Here is a 22,602-nt window from a genome sequence, read left to right on the forward strand (position 1 = left end):
TCAATTATCTAAGCTATGCAGAAAGAGAAAAATGTATTGTTAAAGAAAACTGGACATTGCTTATAGGACAGAATTATAATACACAAGTCTACATTATAGACTCACCTTGAATAAACCATAGCAAGTATTTCTACTGAAAAAAAAAAACCTGCAAACTTCATACCTGAAATAAATGTTGAAGAGATTGTTTCTAGCACTGATTAATAAAAGCATAATTATACTATATATTCAGAGCCAAAATAGAAATAGGACATGCAATGTTCCCTATTTTGAATATAAATAGAATTAATGTTATTTTGTTAAGAATCCAGGTTCTAATTGCTGTATCCTGGGCACAAAGCAAAAATGCCTGCCGTGAAGAGTTCATGGCCTCAGGCTTTAATGCTGACTTAATTATTTGTTTCCAGCCAAGGATATTGTACTGGATTTGCCTGTGTCAGAGTTAATTTTCCCCATCATAGTTTGTATGGTGCTATTTTGGATTTGTGCCCAACACAGTGTTGGTAACACAGGGATGTTTCAGCTGTTGCTGAGCAGTGCTCACATGAAGTCAAGGCTTTTTCTGCCTCTAACCCCACCAGTGATCAGGCTGGGGGTGCACAAGGAGTGGGGAGGGGAAACAGCCAGGAGCGATGATCCCAAATGAACACAAGGATATCCTATGTCTATCCTGGCATTGTGCCCAGCACATAAGGCTAGAGGAAGCAGAAGGAAGGAGTGGCATATTTAAAGTGATGCTGTTTGTCTTCTCAAGTTACTGTTATGGCGGATGGAGTCTGAATTTCCTGGAGATGGTTTCCCTGCCCATGGGAAGTGGTGAATGAATCCCTTGTTTTGCTTTGTTTGTGTGTATGACTTTTGCTTTATCTATTAAACTGTTTTTTATCTCAACCCATGAGTTGTCTCGGTTTTACTATGACCATTCTCTGTCCCATCCCACTGAGGCAGAGTGAACAAGAGGATGCATGGGGCTGAGCTGCTGGCTCGGGTTAAACCATGATGGAGATTAAAATGAGTTTCCCTGTCCTTAATTCTACTCTAAGATCTGTGGAGCATTTTATAACAACCCAGCATTTGCTGGTTTTATTCTAATGTCTTATTTTCAGGATAATAATTTTCATGTTCATGTTGTTTTTCAAATAGTCTTTGAGATAAAATAAAGACAATACATTTCACAATCATTCTTGTAATTGTTGTCCACGCCAACATTGACTCAATATTCATAAAAAATACAGCAATCCTCAGCATCGTGAGAGACAATGAAGAATGATGCAGCACTGCTGTCTTTGTAATTTGCTCTTTTTTAAAGGTTTGGATACTGATTCTGTTTCTAACAGGTTTTTTTTTTTGCTCTCATTTCTGTCCCAGAACTGGTGAACTCTCAGCTTCATATAATTTTAAGAGATCAGATACAAATTCTAAAACTAAGATAAAAAAATATGTATCAATTCAATCTTCCTTTAAAAAAGAGATTCATAAAGCATTGTATTGGTATGGACTAAAGGACTTTAAGTTGGGCATGTAAGTCTGAATACCAAACATATTTAGACATAGAAAACCACAGAGCAACCAAACCCAGAGAAACAACCAGGAATATTCTGCTATCATTCACTCTAAGAATGACCCCTCTGGCTCCAAAGGACTGTGTAACTATTGAAGCCAGGGAAAGTGCAGTAAGTGTAAAGGAGAAATATGCCCAATCCAGGCAAGGTTCTAGGATCTCTAGTGCATGCTCTACAGTAAGATCCTTGACCAGCTGATGTCTCAAGCAGGCTCCCTGTCAGAATGCCACTTGTACTTCCACCTAACCAGCTCAGGAGCACAGACTCCTCCTTTGCAAAATTCATGACTGCATTTTGCATGGGTTTTTTTGTGGTGTGCTTTTGCAATTACTGAAGCCAGACTATTTGTAACACTATTTTGGTTATCCTTAAGGGCCTTCTGGCAGCTAAGTATATATATCAAATAAAGATTATTTAGGAAAAAGTTCTGTATTATATTTTTTACACACAATGCTTTGTCATCTTTTTAAAGTTAAATTCTTCTGAATGTTACACTCCTGCTAGAAAAAAATAGCAACTCAGCAGCCATGCATTGCCTGCAGATGTTACACTTAAGCCTCAGCTCACTACCACTAACATTTTGTTTGAGGAAATTGCCTTTCAAAAGGTTGTAAGATAGGGCTGTCAGCCATTGTCAGACAGAGGAAAGCGAGCAAAGTATTCTTGGAATGCTTGAGGGAATAAAAAATTACACACTAAAATGTTCTTGACAATCACATTTTTTATTTTAGCTTATCTTGAAAATTACCCAGATAGTCGTTTTACCATACTCACCTCAGCAAGGTAAAATTCATCATATTGTCTCTTGAAATTTTCTCCTTTATAGTAGTTGCTAGCAGCAACAATCACATCGACAGCAACCATGCTTAGTATGAACATATGAAACACAGATGACCTCATCATTTTCTACAAAAGAAAAAGTAAATTTTATCATCAAAATGAGTCAAACCATGTGCATTTTAAAGTTCTATTACACTGTCAAAACATAATCGGCTATAATAATATGTTATTTCTAAAGCTTCTTTATATGATTTTCATGTATTATGCTTTAAAATATGTTTTACTATATTGCTTCAACTGGTTTACATGTGCAGGTTTTGAGATTTTTTGGTACTTTTTAGTTTTTATTTGCCAATTTACTTCTTATTGAAGGTTTATAATTTAATATGATGTTCATTACTTTAGTATGTTCTAAAGCGTAAAGAGAACATCTATCTAGTCATTTGGCCTTGTTTAATACTCCTTCATCATGATTTATTCATGCAAATCTCGATGACTTATCACTCAGGGAAAAGTAATATCAATTCTACCTTGTGCACTGCTTTTCCTCAAGAAACATGTTTTAGGGGATTCACCTGTTGTCAAACTATTGCCTAAATGAATAAAACACATCTACATATAGTAGATATTCACATCTGGGCCTATGAGCTATGAAGTACTCACAGATAATTCACATATCTGTGTACTTAATGCTTTATGTCACTGCTGCTGCAGCCACACAGGAGAGGAGAGAAAGAGAGGCACAGAGGAGTATCTAGGAGGTTACACCTGTGAGATGCCAAAACATTACTGATAAGATACATAAGATGTATGCAGAAGTTCAAAGCAGTAATTTCTAAGCACCCATCACAATGACCATGGACTTATGATTTACCCTAAAAGCTTAACCACTTCCCTCACTGGGTCAGCCACAGTAGAAGCTAGAGTCAAACACAGAACATACTGTTATTAAACATACTGTTCTGTTCACAACAGAACATACTGTTATTTTACATTAAAAAATCTTTGAATGAATGGTCACTAATATTGATATTGTTTTAAACATTCCCACAAGTAATATAGTTCAGGTCTTTAATATGAGTAAATTATGCACCATTATGGTTCCTTGTGCTTGTGTGTAAGTTGCACTTACAGTGGAAAAGGCCATTTTTATTTCTACCTGAGTTTATATGTAGAAGTGCCTAACAACATTGCAGGAAAAAGAGAACTAAAGATTTAGAAGAACTCTGTGTCCTTTCATCTTTTCCCTTAAAACGTACTGGTTTATGTACACATAATCACATAATTTTTTATGTTGGAAGGGACTTCTTGAGATGATCTAGTCTGGTGCTGCCTGCTTAAGCAGAGTTAGCTAGAGCAGATATTACAGAACTTTGTTCAGTCAGAGTTTGAGTATCTTGCAGGATGAAGGTTCTGCAACCCATCTGCGCAATCTGTTCCACTGTTTGACCACCTTCACAGTGGAAGAGTCTTTTGTTTTGTTCAGCTCTTCATCATGGCTCCAGACTTTCTCTCAAAACTCAGGGGCTTGAGATTTCTGAAGGTCAATCTTACCTATCAAGATGGGTGAAAAAGGCCTCAAACATTTCTATGCCACTGCCTTGCCTTGAAAGGTCTCCTAATCCTTTCAACAGCAGGCTCACGTTTTTCTAGTTTTCCTTTTGCTTCTCTTATTTGCACAAGCCCTTCTTGTTGCCTTCTAAGTCACGGAAGATTCAATCCTATAACTCCACTCTCAGACAGGGTATTTGTACTCCTTTTGGGCCACTTAGCCCTGATTCCATCTCTTGTATGCTTCCTTTTCAATTCTGAGTTTTGTCCAGAGCTACAGGTTCAATTATGTGGACCTCCTGTCATGTTTGTTTGATTTCCTGCACTTGGAAGGAGACCATTTTTTAACTTGAAGGAGGAAGATCCTTGAAAATCAACCAGTTCTTCTGGAACCTCTAATCTCTATGACTGCGTACTATGGAATTCTTCCAAGCTGACACCTGAACATGAAAAAGTCTGAACACCAGGGTTGTGGTCCTATCTTTTGGCTTTGCTCCTTCTTTGAAGGTTCCTGAACTCCACATTCTCATGGTCATTGCAAAAAAGACTGCTCCTGAATCTCACAACCTGACCAGTTCCTCCTTCCTGCCTACTATGAGGAGCCTTTAGAACACCTGATCTCATCAATACACGTTTTAGGAAGTTACCACCCCTTCAATGCAGAAACCTGGACTGTTTTCTGCTGTATTGTCCTTCTAACAGAGTAGTTACACTGCCCCAGGAGAACTGAGGCTTGTGAAACTCATAGAATCATGGAACAGTTTAAGTTGAAAGGAATCTCAAAGATCGTCTACTTCAGAAGTAGGCAAAATTTAAGAAACACATATTTTTCCATTCGTAGGATGTATTAACACGTTAGAAAATTCATATATATAGTTGTAGAATACTGTCTCAGTCTTTAATGAGCTGAGATTGTTATATTCATGGAGAATTGTCAGCATTAATATTTCATGTGGAACCCTGCCTGAAGCTCAGTCTTAACCAAGCTACTCTTTATATAGGATTGTTGTTTGTTTCTTTCTTGAAGAAACTAGAACATAACATAAGATGTATGGGAGGCTGCAAAGACTAGTACTTGCTCAGCTTTTAGCAAAGCCTTGTACCTGCCTACTGAAGAATTCATCGCCTCTTGAATTCCACTGGAGTTTAAGATAGCTTGTTTAAATTGAAGCTGAATGGAGACTAAGCACATATTTACAAGAATACAAGCTGATAGAATTGCCTCTTGTCTCTTAATATCTGGATTTTTGGTGTGAATTACAGATAGCATTGCAGACAGAAGACAGCTCAAACCTTTCTTTTGCAATCTGGCATCCTTTTGACCCTAGTGACACAAAATGGTTGTATATTATATTCTAGAAAGGGAGGTTCAGGAGAGAAGCCTTACATTTAGAAATTTACAGAACAAGCAGGGGTTAATAATACCTAAAGCACAGGTAAGTCACCAAAACAGTGGCTAAATAAGGTCTTTCTTTTATTTCTAATCCACAAAGCAAGCTATAAGAATACAATAATTAGAGGTAGGGCTGCTGGCATCAATCATGCATTTTTTTCAGTGGTATGATTCAAAACAGGTGTCATTCTATCCTTTACATTTGTATTTCACACAAATTCTAACCAGATAGTTAGTCTCTCTGCATATTTTACACTGTATTTTTAATGGTGTCAAAATTTCCATCATAATAATGAAGTAGTCTGTCTCAATTGTGAAAGTACTTGCTAAAAGAAACTAGTAAGTGAGGTTGCAAAAGCCACTTTTATCTACTTTCACAGGGAAGCAAAATGGTAACACAGGAAAAATAAAAATGCATAAACTGCATTGATATACATGTACATATAGGCACATTTTGTCATCTAGTCTGTACCTTCGGACACTGTGGTGATTTAGGAATGCTACTCCTCAATTTAGTTCTGCCACTGATATGCTCCAAACCACACTGTCACTTGTTCACTCCCCCCATCCCCCTCCCCTGCTGGTGGCTGGAGAGAAGAATTGACGGCACAAAAGGTAAAGACCATGGGCTAAGGACAATTTACTGGAAATGGCAGAGATAAGGAAATGAAGTTACCGCAACAACATTAATAACAAGCATACAAGAGAAAGGTGAGTGCACCACAGGCAGAATGCTCACAACCAGCATTATCCAAGCACTCCCTCTGCCACTCCCTCCAGAATGAAAGACTCCTTCTTGTTGCAAGAGACTCCTTTCCCCCGGACCCCAGCAATGACATGAGGTGGTATAGGATAACCTCCAGGTAGTAGCCATGTCCTATTCTGGCCACTGCAAAGACTAATCTTGTCCTGGACAGAATCAGAACAGACAGTCATAAAAAGGTTTTGCAGTGGCATATTTAATCCTGGAAAATAAATAGCAATAGCAGAAGTAATATCCTAATCAAATTTTGGTTCATAGAATCACAGAATGCTTAAAGTTGGAAAGGAATTTTAAGACCATCAAGTCTAACGTAGCACCACCACCATGTTTACCATTAAACCATGTCCTCAGGTGACACAGCCCCATGTTTTTTTAAAAATTCCAGGGATGGTGACTCCACCACTTCCCTGAGCAGTCTATTCCAATGTTTGACAGCCCTTTCCATTAAGAAATTTCTTCTAATAGCTAATGTAAACTTCCTTTCATCCTGTCACTTATAACATGGAGAAGAGACTGACCCCCACCTTACTAAAATCTCCTTACATATAGTTATAGAGAGGAATAAGGTCCTCCCTGAGCCTCCTGTTGTCCAGGCTAAACATCCCCAGCTCCCTCAGCCACTCCTCATAAGACTTGTGCTCCAGCCCATTCACCAGGGTCCTTGCCTTTCTCTGGACTCTCTGCAGCACCTTTTATTTTTCAGTAAGGTTCAGTAAAGATTATTGTCAAGGTCGCCTTCCCAATTAAACCGAAAGGAAACTATTTAGCTAATAGAAAGTATTACACTGACATAACATGATTCAGTGTTAAGATAATAAGGAAGGAGGCTCAGACAGGACTCAAGCCAGGCACAGGCAATGTAAAGGCAGGAACAGCTGGCTGAGGCAACAAATTAAGAGATAGCTGTGGTGAGGAACAATAAAAGCACCTAGGTGCTGGCAGAGAGACAGAGAGCATACAAGGGCAGCAAGGTGGAGGTATCTGAAAAAATACCTCCACCACATGCACAGCAAAAATGCTATGCTGAGGAGATAAAAAAAACCTAAAATCATTATTTTTAAATCCCAGGACTGGCCAGTTCATAAGGGTTAGATTGCTATCTGTGTTTCTTGATTTTTTCCTACGTCATGTCAGAATCTAGCTGCTCACTTGTCACGAATGCTGTGCACGATAAGCGGCTTTCCCGTTGGCCTCTCACACAGATTGCTATATCTTTAGGAGATCAATCACAGTGCACTAACCCACACACCTACCGTGCCCAGCTTTCCCCCTACTCTAATCTGCCTTAGCTTGTTCTTTCTGCATCACAGAATTTTAATTTGTATTTGCACCCTTAAAACACTTCAGACACACCTCTGCTGCTATGTTCAACCATGAGAATCCACCGTCTCTTTACGTATTTCTGTACTTGGAATGAGGCCTAAATGAAAGCTGAATTTAGTCCACAGCTCTTGCCCAAGCCTTGAAAGTCATTCTGGATCATCGGATCAGCAGTGTATCATTAGGATTACAGCCCTTTCCAGAGCACATAAGCATGTAAAATTCTCCATGCAAACTTGAAAGAGGAGACAGAATGCCAATTTTTGTTCTTGTTTAATTTACTGACCTTTTTTTAGCCCTTGGATGTGTGTTTCTTAAGCTGTGTAGGAATGAGATGAAAGAAATGTTCTGCTGTTGCTGTTAGATACATGGTAAATTGTATCTAATAATAAATTGGATTTAAGATTAGCTGTGTAGAAGAAGTCTCAAGCAAAATGTCCTGCTGCTGCCATTAATCAACTACAACAGTGATGAATTTCTTACATTTACTATGAATTACCTATAAAGCTGGCATCTGACTTCATGCAGGATGCTAATTCTCAGTGTCCAGGACACCAAAGAACCTGTACGGCACAGTGTGTTAGAGATGCAGTGCCCACAAAAACCAGTACATGACAAACTGTTAATCATCCAAATTCTTTCATTGGAAATACACAAAGGAGCCACGGATTTGTTTTGTCCTCAGATGAGAATTTCATGAATGCTAAAAAGACTTCTAAAATACTACTCATTTATTTAACACTATGGACATGCTTGGTGCAGCTGAGGAACTCTGAATGAAAAACTGTATTAAATATCCTGGATTCACCCAAAAAAATCAAGTAATGACACTGCAATTGCTGACAGGTAAAGTCTACCTGGCTCACTCAGTCTTACAGAGCACTACAATGCATGGCCTAAAGCAGTCTTTTGTCACTCCAGTAGTATCAGAATAGGGTACATTGCTTTAATACTCCTCCCACGTTCCTGCATGGCAGAGGAAGGATGAGTGATATAAATTTGCCTTTGCCAGCTCACTGCCCTGGAGAACACCCACAGCAGCTGCCACTTTGTACAGCCAGAGCCACAGATGCCGGCTCAGGAAAGCAGTGGTCCATGTGAAATGTAGTCACCAAGTAAACAGGAATTATTGAATATAAAACTACCTTTTCCTAATACTAAATTCCTTTTAGGGGCTTGATACATACATCAGGTCACTCTTTGTATCATCATCCTTCATATAGGATTTTTGTTTCAAGTCCATAATAGATCTTACTTACTAAGCAAGATGGTAAATGTTGCAAACTTGTAGGGTCTGACAGACTTAATAATGAAAGAACCCATGGGCCATATTACCCTGATATTACTAACTCAAAACCAACTCAGCTGATAATGTTTAATATTATCATGTGAAACCTTGAAAGAAGTGTCTTCAAAGGGCTGAATGGTTTCAGTTTAGACCTACAGAAATTTAGACTTCATCTGATAATACTAACAGTCTTGGTGGTCATCTAAGAAAACAAAAAACCCCGACAAATAGTCTTGAAGAATAAATTACCTACAAGGCCATCAAACTTATTAGTACTGAGCAAGACATGGTGAGAATCTGATATGTAGAAAAGCTTTGTTTATTTTGTCTATTTAGTGTTTGAAAAGCTTAGAGTGCATAATTGTCAAACTGGCAGGGTAGCTCTTGAAAGTACCAAACCAATTAATGAACAGTGTAAACATCATCTAACTAAAAGGCTTTGATAATCACTATACTGGTAAGCAGATTTCAGATTTTGATACTCTTGAATTGTGCACTCATCAATGGTAAAAACACAATTGTATTTGTATTTCTTTATATTTCTCAATACTTCATAAACCAATAGTATCTGCTCCTCTGTGTAAGAAGCTCAAGCTTCTTACTCCCTTTTTGTCTTTGGCTTTTGCTATTTGCACAAGGAAGCTAGAGCCTGCTACAAGATTCAAGGCAAGCTTCCAGCTATACCTATGTAAAGACCTTATACTGGCTACATGATCATTCTGGTTAAGTTTACACCTGTCATTATAATAATGCTGTATGTTATTTGTACTGCTGTCTATACACACCTACTGGAAGACCATACTTTCTGGTAGTTTGAATAGACCGTGATTTGTTGAAGTTGTTTAGATGTACACAAAAGAGTTGGGTGATATTACTGAACAGCAGCTGAAAAGCTTACATTTGTGCTAATCCAGCCTGTTTTACTTATGGGCCTGTTGGAGCCTAGATCCCACCACTGCAGTGACACAAAAACAAATGCAAGTTCCAGCTTATTTCCATGCACAGAATCACCACAATGTGTGGAGATGCATTCTGGAACAGAATTGCAAATCTTATGGTACCCATTCACTTCATAAAGCCCAACTAGCTGGAGTTATGTGGGCACCACAAAACAGAGTAAACTTGTTCAGAAGAGCTAATAAAGCATGACTCAAGTTCATTATAGCAGCTCGGAAAGCACTAAGTCAAATAACAATAAAATGAAAGTATTGCAAGTCAGTTTGTGGGGGGATAGAATATAAGATAATAGAGATAGTGCAGAAGGCAATCTCACCCCTGAGGAGTTGCAGATGTACCAGTTACCAAAGATTAGGAACAGGCCTGCCCTTAACAGGCCACAGCTGTGTCCAATAAGGATGAGTGCTATACAAGAGTGGGTTAGCTGGTTGAGAAGAGGCCTGGGATTTGGTGGCTGTGCTATGAGGACCTGCCCATGAGAAATCACTGAGAAGGTATGGAAGATTTGCAGTAAGATGGCAACATCAATTCTCATTCTTTCTAGATGTTTCAGAGGTCAGCCCATGATTCCTAAATACCTATAAAGGGATTATGAGTTTTATAAAGCAGGGCCAATTTAAGGTGTATGCATAGAATTTATACCACTAAGAAAGGAACATGATTACCAGTCATTCTTGATTAAGTGTTGAAATCAGGACACATCAAATGCCTCAGAAACTATTATAACATACAAGACTAGAAATAGCAAAATCCCCTTGACTTTAGGATTCTATGACACAAGATTTCTAAGAGTCACTAAGCAAAGATTCAATCCTGGCCTAAAGAAAAGGGCAAGCTTTTTTATTCTATACATGTTTAGTATACTTATGGTGTTTATTTAGTGGTTTTTTTTTTTTTTTTTTTTTTTTTTTGCAAAGTGCTTGAAGATACCTTGGATATGAAAGAAGCTTTAGAAAATCACATTCTATACACTGCTAATCACACATAATTCATAGCATGAATAGGATAAATTTGATTTTCATCTTGTTGGTTAATGGCCATCTGAGCAAGCACAAAATTGTGAAATTGCAGAAATTTTTCCCTTTTGTTTTCAGTACATTGTAGAGCATTTTACAAGCCATGTAACTAATTTTCTATAAACCATTTTGCTTTCAACTTACTTTATAACTGCCTGACAGAGATATGCTTGTGAGGAAAATTTAGCAATTATTCCCATGCTCTGCAATCTGAACATTTCTGAAAATTATTAAGCATTAACCAGAAATTTTACAGGAACAAGCTTTTTAAAACCTCATATTGATGCAGTTATATATCAGTGTGGGATGTTAGGAAAGATTGTAAGAAACCATCTACCTTATTTGAGAGGAATTTCAATGCTAGGATGAATTCAAATAATGCAACCTCATTGAGTAAACAAGGTGAAGGATGAGTTTTAAAGATGCTGGAAGAGGTGGCTTTTCGATACTGCAAAGGAAGTGCGTCAGAAGCCACAACTCAGATGTTTGGGGATGTCAAGGGGGCAGTCTTAGCTTTACAGTACAGACCAATTGTCCCAGTGCAATGAGAGCAGGGTTATTCTTCAGCAATTTTGTCTACAGAGACTTGCTTTAACACTTTTATGATGGTAGAGAAGAGGGTCTTAGGGTAGTGATGCAGTAGAGATGAATGTAAAGACCCTTTAAGATCCACAGTGCAATGAAAAATCTGCTTAGAAACCCTGTGTTACTTTCAGATCACCTTAGCACAGAGAATCTTTGTTATCAGCTGCAGGAGATAATTTAGGTGGTATGGTGATAGTCAAGGGAGAAAAATGGTCCCCAAAACACAAATATCATAGCTCTAGCAAGTTTTAGAATATGCATTTGGAAACTTTTCTATAAATATTTTCTGGCTGCAGCAGAGGTGATACTAGCCTAGCAGAAAGGGCACTATAGACAGCAAACTGCCCTGGCTAATAAAATATTCTACAAGTTTCACTTCACTGTGCTTCTCTTTCCACCTTCTACTGCATCTGACTAGGATAGAAAACTCAAGATAGCCACTGTATCTGTGTTTTCACAGGGTCTCCTACCATGCAGTCTCAAAACAAGCTGGAAATGGGATGACTACTGAATAATGGTAACATTTCAGGATCTGCAAATATGTTCCCCAATCAGTAAGCATAAGATTCTGGGCTACCGCAATAAGGCAACAAATGTAATATTCAGATGGCATGGTATAGCTAAAATCATAAAGAATCAGAAGCAGTTAAGATCTTCCAATAATCTAAATGTGTCTGTACTATTTGAAAATTCAGATGAGTCATTAATTTGTCATATTTACAAAGACTCCCCTGCCTTTTAGCATAGCTAATTTTGATTTGAAAATTAAAAGCTTCTTTAAAAAAAGGCAAATTGAATTCTGATCAAAGGAACAAAGTAAAGCCAATAACACAGCAAGAATGAGAAAATATACACTTAGGAAGTAAACAAAAATAAATGATAGCCTAATGAAGAGAAATGAAAAACTCTTATCATAGAGTTTTTTGAGTAACCAGGCCTTTAAGGCTAAAGTTTCTGTCAGAAATTAGATAAGTTTTTTCCCCCTAACATCCTAGATTTGAAAGCCAAATTTCTATTTCTGCTATAGGGCTAAAGGATGTGTTGCATATGCCTCTTTCAGACTAGCTGCATCCTGTTAATTCACATCCTGCAACAACAGAATAAAGCAGTAGCGTAGATACATTTCTGTACGCCTCTTACTAACAGCAGCCACTTTTCTCCTCCCACCAACTTCTAACAGAACAGTCAAAAAGAAAATGGTGACTCTTCTGCCCTAAAAATACATGAAATAATGGCTTCTTTGAAACTAAACGACCCTCCTCCCCACCAATTTATAAATCAGCTAACACAGTATGTCATTTTCTTTGCAAGAAGAGAGAGAGGAAGTAAGCAGCCTTTCAGCAACTGCAATCTGACTTAGAGAAATTGAGAGCAGCTGCTGCAACATAAAAGAAATCTAAAAATACTACTTAAATTGTTCACAATAACAACAATGCATAAAAATTGTTACCTACCTGTCAGATTTTTAGAATGGTTAATAAGTATATTATCACCTCAGCAGTAATTTTCTCTAAAGCTACATAGTATGAAATACAAAACAGAACCCAAATAATATGAAGTTTTATTCTTTTTCCTAAATATAGCAATACAGATCAATTCAGAAAATGAGTCAAAATAATTAATGACTAAAATGTGCAATGAAATAGGCCAAATTAATTTTTGTTTTATATCTAGTGACTTCATCAAAGCTGTTGGGTGGACATTCCCTCTCTACTAAGGTGTGATTAATCACACCCCTGTCCTATGGGGATTAATGCGCTCCCTAGTCCCAGAGTATTTGCAAAGAGAAAGTGCAAAAGTTCTTTTCCTCTGACAATAAAAGAAAACTGAACTAGCTTCAAATGCATTTCAACTTTAGTGCATTTTATATGTATTAAAAGGCATTTAACCTTGATGCATTTTATGTGTTAACCTTAATGCATTTAACCTGTGTTAACTGAAACAGGCTGGTCAGAGAGGTTGTGGAGTCTCCCTCACTGGAGATATTCAAGAACCCTCTGGATGCAATCCTGTGCAATGTGCTTTAGTGTGATACTGCTTAAGCAAGGAGGTTGGACCAGAAGTCCCTTTGTGGTGCCTTCCAACCTTAGCCAGTCTGTGAACCTTAGGTACAGAAAGAGGTATAGACACATTCCCACCTGCTCACATTATGGATAAACACCACAAAACCATGTAATTACATAAATAATATACATATATACATTTATATAAATAGACACTTTTAGGGCAGGCCAAATTTATAGCCAATTGCTGATGGTGTCCTCAGTAAATCACCTTATAATGGGTGCACCTAAGATTTTTAATCTGTATTTTCGAATTTCTTCTCTGAAAACTCCAGCTGATTCACTATCTGCATTATAGCATTATCTGTGTTTACATACTGTTGCTCAGTCCTCTAGATACAGTATTCTATTTTATGTATGTCAACAATGTTGACATTTCCTATGTTTTCAAATTTATATTTTGAAAATATGTTGACCACAAAAGAAAAAAGTAATAATATTGTGCTTACTCAACAGCAAAATAGCTCCATCTCTAATACTGAATCTACCTGCTATTATTTAGAAGCTGTGCCATTTATGAGCTGTGATACGTAATATATTGCTCAGTTCTTCAAATGCACACTAAACATAATTTTGACATGTAATTGATTATTACAGGGGCTTCAGCTTTCCTTCAGAGAATGTCAGTGACAAGGGAACGAATCTGGACCCTACCTGTGCTGTAATTTTTTCAATGCCTTCAAAATTTCTGTAACTTCAGTATTTTAGAACTCTAGGAACTTCACTTACAACAAATTTCAATTAACACTTGTTCCTTGATTTATATGCCTTTGAAGATCTCACCTGGAAGGCCTCCTTGAAATTGCTTCATGAGATGACTTTTTCACTTACATTTCAATTCCAGAATCATGTCTCTGAAATGTCATTTATTAACCATGTGTGAATCAACCATTTTCACTGCCTGTTTTCTTTAGCCTTTTATTTCTCAGTTAATTAGAATAATTTTTATTTTTATGTTATTGCAGTACTGTAGATTTATTAGCAGTTTTATAAATGTGAAGGAAAAGGTTGCTGTTTTCATAATGATTAACTCATGAGCTGAAAGAGCAGTGGATCACAACGTAAGCATTGCACCTTATTCTGCAATTAGTACTTAGGATCATCATGAAATCCTTCAGAATTCTTTATATTATTATTAGGAAATTACCCATGTACCAAGACAGGTGCAGACATGCTGGAGAGTAGTGAAATATACTGCCTGCCCTTCCCTTTTTTGCCCCCTCCCAGTTTAAGTCACTTGCTCAAGAATTCAGTGCAGAATCTGTTTCAGAGTGGCCTCGTGGCCGTGTCAGCTCCAATGAGTGAGTTGCTCATATCAGAGCTGGCATCTCCTGATTCTGCAGATGCTGTGCAGGGGACAAGGCTCAGCGCTGGTCACATGTGCTGTAACCCAGCTCTCCCCACAACAGTGTTCATGTCATGAATGACTTACGTGGGTGCTCTGCTGATAGTATAAAGTGATAGAAGGCAGGAGAGAGCTTACAGAATGAGTTGGAGGACTGAAAATACAAAACGAGCTATTAGGAAGATTTTAGGGCATATATTTTCTTTTGGGCTCATGAAAAAACAACACAGAAAGCAATTAATGATAGGCAGAGATTGAATTTCTATTTGCCTACAACCACTTGTACGATGATGAAGCACTATTTTAAATTTCCAGCTACTGAGAAAGCACTAACAATCTCACAATTTAATAGAAAAGAAGAACAAGAAAAGATAAAAAAGAGAGATGGGGAACAATTTTCTTTATTTCGAAGAAGCGATGGTGAAGCAAAATTAAATGCAAATTCTTCAAAGAAGCTTTTACTTTTCTGACATGGAAAAAGCAAAAATATGTCCACCTAAATGTCTTTTCTAACCTCAAAAGATACATGTGGAAGCATCTAGTTCTGTCACTGGACAACCTGCTGTCAGTGCTTCCAAACAGCATGAGAAAATTTCACCTGGAAAATGAGATTCTAAAAATGCAATTATTCATGGAAGGAAACATTTTTTAAGTGGGTTTTCTTCTTGCTATCATTGTATTTCATGAAAAACACACTAAGATAAAACCCTCCTTCATGGAAAAGTTTTATATACAGCTAGAGCTCCTTATATTCTCTTGGTACTTATTCCAGCTTTTTATCTTAGTACAATGATTATTATAACATGTGTGCTTTGGAATTCTTTAGATGGCTGATTTAAATTTCAGTGCTTTTTCACAGCTTTGGTATTGTTGAGCTGTTTAAAACTTAGAGAAGTACTTGATCAGCATTAGAAAAATTAGAATAGTTCAGTTCTTTGATAACTTCCCTTCTGAACTAAAAACTGCCAAATATGTTCTTTAGGCAATTAAGACAACTCTACCCAGAATTAATGAAAATACTTTCCTGGGTCAGATTTGCCATATGTATCTACTATTGGTTTCTGCAATTAAGGAATTAAGGCAACTCCAATTGACCTGGAATTAATGAAAATCTTTTCCTGGGTCATACAAGTAATTTGTATTGATTATTGGTATCTATTTGCAATGCCTTGCCTCACAGAGTACATTAATCTTCATAGTTACTGTTTGTACTGCATTTGTCTTGGGAACATGGTGTACAGTGTAGTTCAGACTGTCAATTGCTACCTCCTTTGGAAGCCTATATAAATAAATATCAAACACTCTAATAGAATTTCCACCTTTTGATTAGAACAGTTTTTTCTTGCATTTTCCTTGCATAATTTAATTAGCACACTCTCAAACTCGTGATTTACATATAAAAAGCAGAGATTACTTTGAAATAAATCAAATGTTCCATTAAAGAAGTGATCAGATGAATAATTAGAAGCAAAAAAAAATATTTTTTGCACTTAGGTTCAAAACCTACTTTCTAGTAAAGTGGCTTCCAATCAAAATTTAACACACAGAGAACCACAGAAGTATTTTTCCCTACCTGAAATAGCACTGGAAACTGTGCACAATTTAGGCTCCATTGCCTTGGGCAGGAGGATAGCAGAGCTAATCAGAGATTTTGATTGCCTTTAATTCAGAGGGTAAGGGGAAGTGATTTGCTTTATACTTCCATTTTTCTTGGAAAGCATCTGCAGCTTCATCTGCCAGACTACCTTTACTGCAGCCAAGCTGGGATATCCCTTTTTCCTTCAGTAAGGTAACACCAGTGGTTAGACCTGTCTAACCAAAAGGATATGGAAAGACTACTCAGTTTAATGTGGCTTGGATGAAACACAGTAGCATCCCACAATGAAAATATATTTATTGTTTTTAATTGCTTCCATCTCACAGGTAGTAGTGGAAGAAATTATTTACCCACTTGCTAAAAAAGTCATGATGGTAAGGTTGGATTTGGACTAGACCCCATAGAAACTGTTTCATAAATCTCCTGGAGATGCTGGAGTCATAGGACAAAGGAGACTGCAACCTTCTGGATATATTCTAGAAACAGCCACACAACTTCCAGTGTTTGGTTGGGTTTTTTTAAATCAAATAATATTAAGAAGAGTTCAAAATTTAGACAGCATATAAAAAGAAATAAGCATAATGTGTAGTGTTCATAACTATGGTCATACTCAGAGCATGAAACCAAGCAGGTCCTACAAAAGACAAACCAACAGATGCACCAAATGCAGGTCTTCTTTCAAAGGCTGGGAGATTGTGTGAAGAGGAGTACAATTTTTTGACTTCTTTCACCGTTTCACCTTCACAGAGCTATGTTAACTTTTGCTCATCTATACCCAGCAAACTAAAAGAGCAGTTCAGTTGCATGTAGAGCTGATTTGTAACACTAAAAGCTTTAACACTGCCTAAACAAGAGCTGCTTCACTGAATGCTACTAGAGATGAATGGGATTATACAAAATAAATAGGATTTATCACACAGTAAAGAGAGACATGTAACGTAATGTGTGATTTTGGATGAAAATTATAAATTCTGAGGCATGCCTTCAATACTGAGAAGAGAGAGGGATGGATAGAAAGAAGTTGATTAAGTAAGAGAGAGTAAAGAAAATACAAAAATTTAATTTCTTACAAATTCCTGAACTCTTAAAAAAACCCAAAACCTCTTCACCCTATAACCCATCCTTTCAAAAATTATTCCCATATGTCCTTTAATGAATTTTGCCTTCAGAAATACTTTCTTGATGTGAAAGCATATGGGCAGGGATTTAAGAAATGTTCACACGAGGGAAGGACAGAAAAGCAGAATAAGAGCAAAGGAGGAAAAACAGGTTTAGTACCATGGTGAACTTTGTAAGAGTGTTTACCAGAAATGTGGGGGAATCTTGTAGGGAAATTGCTGTCCATGGGCTGTGAAACTCATTCTACAAAAAGGATTTGTATGAGCCTCACTTCTAGCTCCTGTTCTTCAGATAGTGAGTGCATTGTCTGCCTGAAAACACAGAACATTAAATCAGGCTGGGAATTAATAAGAAAGAAAATTAAATAAAAGAAGGCAGGTTAAAAGTTTGCCATCAGCACATACACAGATGTTTTTAAAAGTTTAATTAATAAAAATTCTATAATTGTGATTTGATTTTGTTATATGCTAAATCAAAATGAAGCAGCTAATTAGTAAACTAAATCTCATCTGGTCTGTGTGGCAAGAGTTTCTATTGAAGTGAACTTCAAAGGATTTCTTTAAAAATATGAGCATCAAACATTTTTTTGAACAACAAAGGAATATACTTTGATAGAAAAAATGCTGTTGTCCTATATTTGTAACATGTAATTCTTATTTGATAATTCTCAATGGAATTCTAAGGTGTCTCATAATACTTTAGAAAAGTAGAAGTATACTGTAATTAAATGATAAAACAAAGTAAAACATGTCTGACAATATTGGTGCAAGTTCTGCAAATTTAAATGCTCTGTTATTTGAAAATCATTCAGCTTATTTTATTTTTTCCAAAGAAGATCTATAGCACTTTAAAAAATTGTCACATTAATATGTATCACTGAGTAACACTTTCATTTATAGTCATTCCTGAAAAATGGGAAAATACAGAAATTCCAGATTTTTTTTTTAAATGATAGATTGATATAATTTTGACTATGTTGAGTATGAAGAAATTTGTCCTTTTTTGAAAACCATCTCTTTAATTATGGATCTGAAATATATCCAAAACTGAATGCTTCTCATTATGACCATGATGGCAGTTTAGACCTACAGGAAGAGTAAGGCTTTCTGAAAATGCATTGCCACAATATGTTATTCAGTACTTCTGCTGTGAATTCAGCTGGAATCTTAACATTTAAATGACCAAGGTTTTGAGTTATCATCAATGACTCTCTTAAAATTATACGAATCACCTCTTGTTGATGCCTTTTTATTTTTATTATGAAGTGCCTAAGGTGATCAACTCCTATCAGTGTGTTTAATTGCCAGACTCATAAGACTGCTAAATAAATTCCATTCCTTCTATGTCTGTACAGCCATACCTATGCATAGCTATCTATTCTTGCTCTCATTCTCACCCCAATGCTTTTAAGTATTTTTAAAATTAATTTCTAGTTAATATTGCTATCCCACCAGTGCAAAGAATAAAATCATTAAAATGGTATCTATCACTGCCATACCTCCCCTTCTAAGCTGCAGTTTTATTCCATTGTTCACCCTTTATACACTCTATCTGACTATTCTTTTAAACAACCAGTAGGATTAACCTTACTGGTTGTATATGTAATGATTAATGCTGAACTGAAACTGTGTGCACATTTTAAACTGTACATTAATTTACAATGTGGGTGGGAGCTTTATGTCAAAATGGAACTTCAGTGCCAGCATTACTATATGCAGTTTTCTAAGTGATCTGCAAAAGTAACTACACCAGTTTACCATCCTGTCATTTCAATGATGATGCAAGTTCATAATGTTTTTTTGTTGAATACACTTGCATAATCACAATCAACAAAAATAAATAAGTTTTTGGCATACAACATGAGTTGTACATACGCTCACCTGGCTCTGTATATAAACTCCTTACTGGCTTATGAAAACACAGCACACTCACATGCTGAAGAGTTTTCTTAGAGGCCAAGAGTTTTCAAAGCAGTCAGGTGGATTTAGACATGTAAGTTCCACTTAAGTAACAGAATAATCAAAAAGCAATTCTTGGAGTTGCTGAAGCATAGTGCATCATTAATTATGAGAATTAGGCTGTATTCTAGAAATGTGTCCAATGTTAGAAATAGACAGTAAAGTAAATTTAAGGAACTCCCTTTTTTTCATTACATTTTTAGCCGGAACAAATCAGCAGCTAGTTTCTCCCATACATCCCCAAATCTTCATGTTTTTAAGGAAGAGTACTTAGCAAGCGCATGACTCTTTCACATCATTTTTTTGGGTTTTTTTGGGCTTGTTTTCTTTTTGTTTTTGTTTTAAGACTGATATGTAGCTTTGTTTCAGTCTGTCATTTTTAATGACTACAAACCCATTGCTCTATATTTAAAACATTAGAAATTAAATCCTTCTGCAGAGCAGTGGCAAAACTCTCACTGAGTTTGATGGTGCAAGGGTTCTATTTCTTCTCTTCTGTGCTTCTCTTAAACAGAAATGGGAAAAAATGTGGAGAAAGAGTGGAAAAAAACCTGTGCTAGTCTCATCTCATCCTTCCCTCCTCACGCCTTCTCTGAGGAACAGGTAGAAGAAGATCAAGCATTTGTGTTTGACTCAGCTCTGTAGTACACTGAGAATCCCCCATCAGTTTCCTTTCAGAAACCCAGTAAAAGAGCAGTGAATCACCCTCTTTTGCAGCTCAATCAATGAATAACAACCTGCCTCAGAATACTCAGCTGTAAGACTGACAAGCCAAAATTGGTATTTCTGTATCATATACATACAGAACATACATACATTTGCCAAAGTATTATTGCAGGAGTTTGGTGTTAGTTTACTCAATGGCAGTCTCAGCTATAATAAACTCCACCCAATTTTCTCTCTCCCTTAGGAATTCACTCTTATAATTTCTTGAAGGGTGCTACTCACTGCCACTTTTAAGTCTCCTGACATAAACTGGAAGATGCCAATGCTGTAACACAGCTATACCTTGCCTGACTTCATCTGCATCCTGTACATCCACATCCTTTTCAACCTCCATGCGAAGCACGTTCAGTAGTATCCTTGAAAAAGAAACAGTGCTACCTCTTCCCATGTAAATCCTTCTGGACTGGTAGCAGCACAGGAGCCATTGTGGTTCCACAAAGCATTCAACAGGCATGAATTCAGCAGAAAAGAAAGACCCGCACCAGAAGAAATGGTTCAGATTATCTTCCAGAGACAGAACATGAGATTTTTCTCTCATAACAAACTTGCTCAGAGAGCTCTTCCAGTTGTTTTCATTGTTTCTGTCCTGTTTCAGTGACTGAAAGCATAAAGCTGTACAAATGTGTATGCATGTGAGTGGAGGAGCATGTCTATAAGTTCTGATTAAGTGGTAGCAACTAAAGGGATGAAGGAGAGTAGTTCTAAATAGTGGAGGTTATCAGCCTTGGCTAAGGACAGATATTATAAACCGAAGGTTGCTGAACCCTGGCTAAAGGAAATAAGAGTTTTAGGGTCTGTGAACAGATCTGTTGGTAGTGGCTTCTGTGCTATGAAGCATTAGGAAATTTTACTTTGGGCAGAGGATGAAATGGACCTACTGAGTGTAAAAATAGTAAGACTTCTCTTGCAAACAACCATGAATAGTCAGTGGCAGGGAGTTTCTCAGTAAAAGGGAAATGGCTTAAAGGATACTGAAGAAAACTGAGATATTCAGGATGATAGTTCTGAGCCAAAAGAATAACAGACTGCATAGCAAAGGTTTATGCAGCTAAAGAGAGGATGAAGGAGGGAACTGGATGTACAGTCTGCTTTCACTAATTAGTGTTTCAGTTCCTCCTCTCAGTTATCTAGGATCAGGGAAGTGAAGGCCAGAAATAAAGAAGCACAGCACATGTACTGCCAACTCCACTATATTACCAGTGTCTGTAGTAAAACACCTGAAATCAAGCTCACTAGTGCATATATCTGCTTTCCTCAGCCAAATCTTCTGAAAAGTTTATGACAGAGAAAAGGAAATTATTTATATATACTCTTAGTAATGGGCAATTAATAAAATGTCACCACATATAATATATGCACCAGGTGGCATTAATGGCAAAATAATATATGGCACTTAAAGTATGATGTTTCAGGCTACTATTCAAAGGATGAAGTGAAGATTCAATGAAAATGACTGATTATGGAAATTAATTATGGAAGTTCCTGAAACACTGCAATTTAAATATGTTGTGGGTCTAGGCCTATAAAAATGGAAAAATCTGTCATAACCATTAAGACTGTGTGATTATTAAGAGATGCCTCTGCCTGAATTAAGGTGCAAACAAGACCATATGTCAAAGTCAATAGCACTAAATTTTTTTAACAATAAAATTTGAGGTAGAGAGATAGAAATAGAGAAAGGAGGGTGGGGAGAGGAGAAAAAGAGAGAGGGAGATATCAAGAAGTGTCATGGTTTGACCAGGAAGTGAGGTTTTGGGAAAGTTATGGTCAAACCAATCAGTGGCCAGATTTCAAATTGGCACCTGGTGTGGCCACTGGGGACTTGGATACGCCTCTGAGAACACACAGGGGTTAAAAGCAGAGCATTCCCAGAGAGACTTCCTCTTTGGAGTCCGGCAGGTGAGCGGATCTGATCTCCTCCCCTGCCCAGCTGCGTCTGGGTGTGGGAGGGGGAGGCCGTGCGGTCTGAGAGAGAGAGAAGCTGGAGCCGCTGCAAGATGCAGGAGTGGAGGAGTCCTGGGATGGTTTGGGCAGCCCCCAGGAGAGAATGATGAAGAGACTGTGCTGGCTGGAAATTTGATATCATGTGCCGGCACCAACCATGACAAGAAGACAGTCACCACTCATGGATCCAGCAGCACCTCTTTAATCCTTTTTCACCCTGGTTTCTTGGTGGCAGGGGGTCCTGAGGTCATTCAAAACATGTCACTATTTATACATTTTACCAAACAAAGGAACTAATGCTCATTGCTGAAATATTCTCTTGCCTCTATAGGTAATCATTTTGCATTCTCAGTGTTTCCATTCTCAGTGTTTCTCATCTTTTGGGTTGGTGAGTTTCTGGGGTGGGTGGGCCATGATCTCCCCCTTCTGGGGTGATCTCCCCCTTCTGGAATTGCTCTTTACCCAGTCACAGCTGATTTCAGCACAGTTGCTGAGTTGGCTTTCCTTGTGGCTGCATTCTTTATGTCCATTATCAGAGATGCATTCTTCTCCCTCAGATTTGTTTACATACTCCAAGGTCTGAGACTGCACTTGAACAGTAGTACCACCTTTCTCTTACCTCAATCAGCCAGAAG

At 37.4% G+C, this 22,602-nt stretch overlaps 1 protein-coding gene across 2 annotated transcripts in view; it reads right to left on the reverse strand.

Annotated features, from left to right (window-relative positions):
* NALCN (sodium leak channel, non-selective) overlaps nucleotides 1–22,602 on the reverse strand; it is a 214,728-nt gene that overhangs the window by 105,579 nt on the left and 86,547 nt on the right. For both annotated transcript variants that reach the window (XM_041478293.1, XM_041478292.1), the window contains one exon: nucleotides 2,337–2,468. In XM_041478293.1, coding sequence (XP_041334227.1) covers nucleotides 2,337–2,468 — 132 coding nt within the window. The remainder of the gene's footprint in view (nucleotides 1–2,336; nucleotides 2,469–22,602) is intronic.

Source organism: Pyrgilauda ruficollis, unplaced genomic scaffold, assembly GCF_017590135.1.
Source record: "Pyrgilauda ruficollis isolate IOZ18807 unplaced genomic scaffold, ASM1759013v1 scaffold44, whole genome shotgun sequence".
Lineage (NCBI taxonomy): Eukaryota > Metazoa > Chordata > Aves > Passeriformes > Passeridae > Pyrgilauda > Pyrgilauda ruficollis.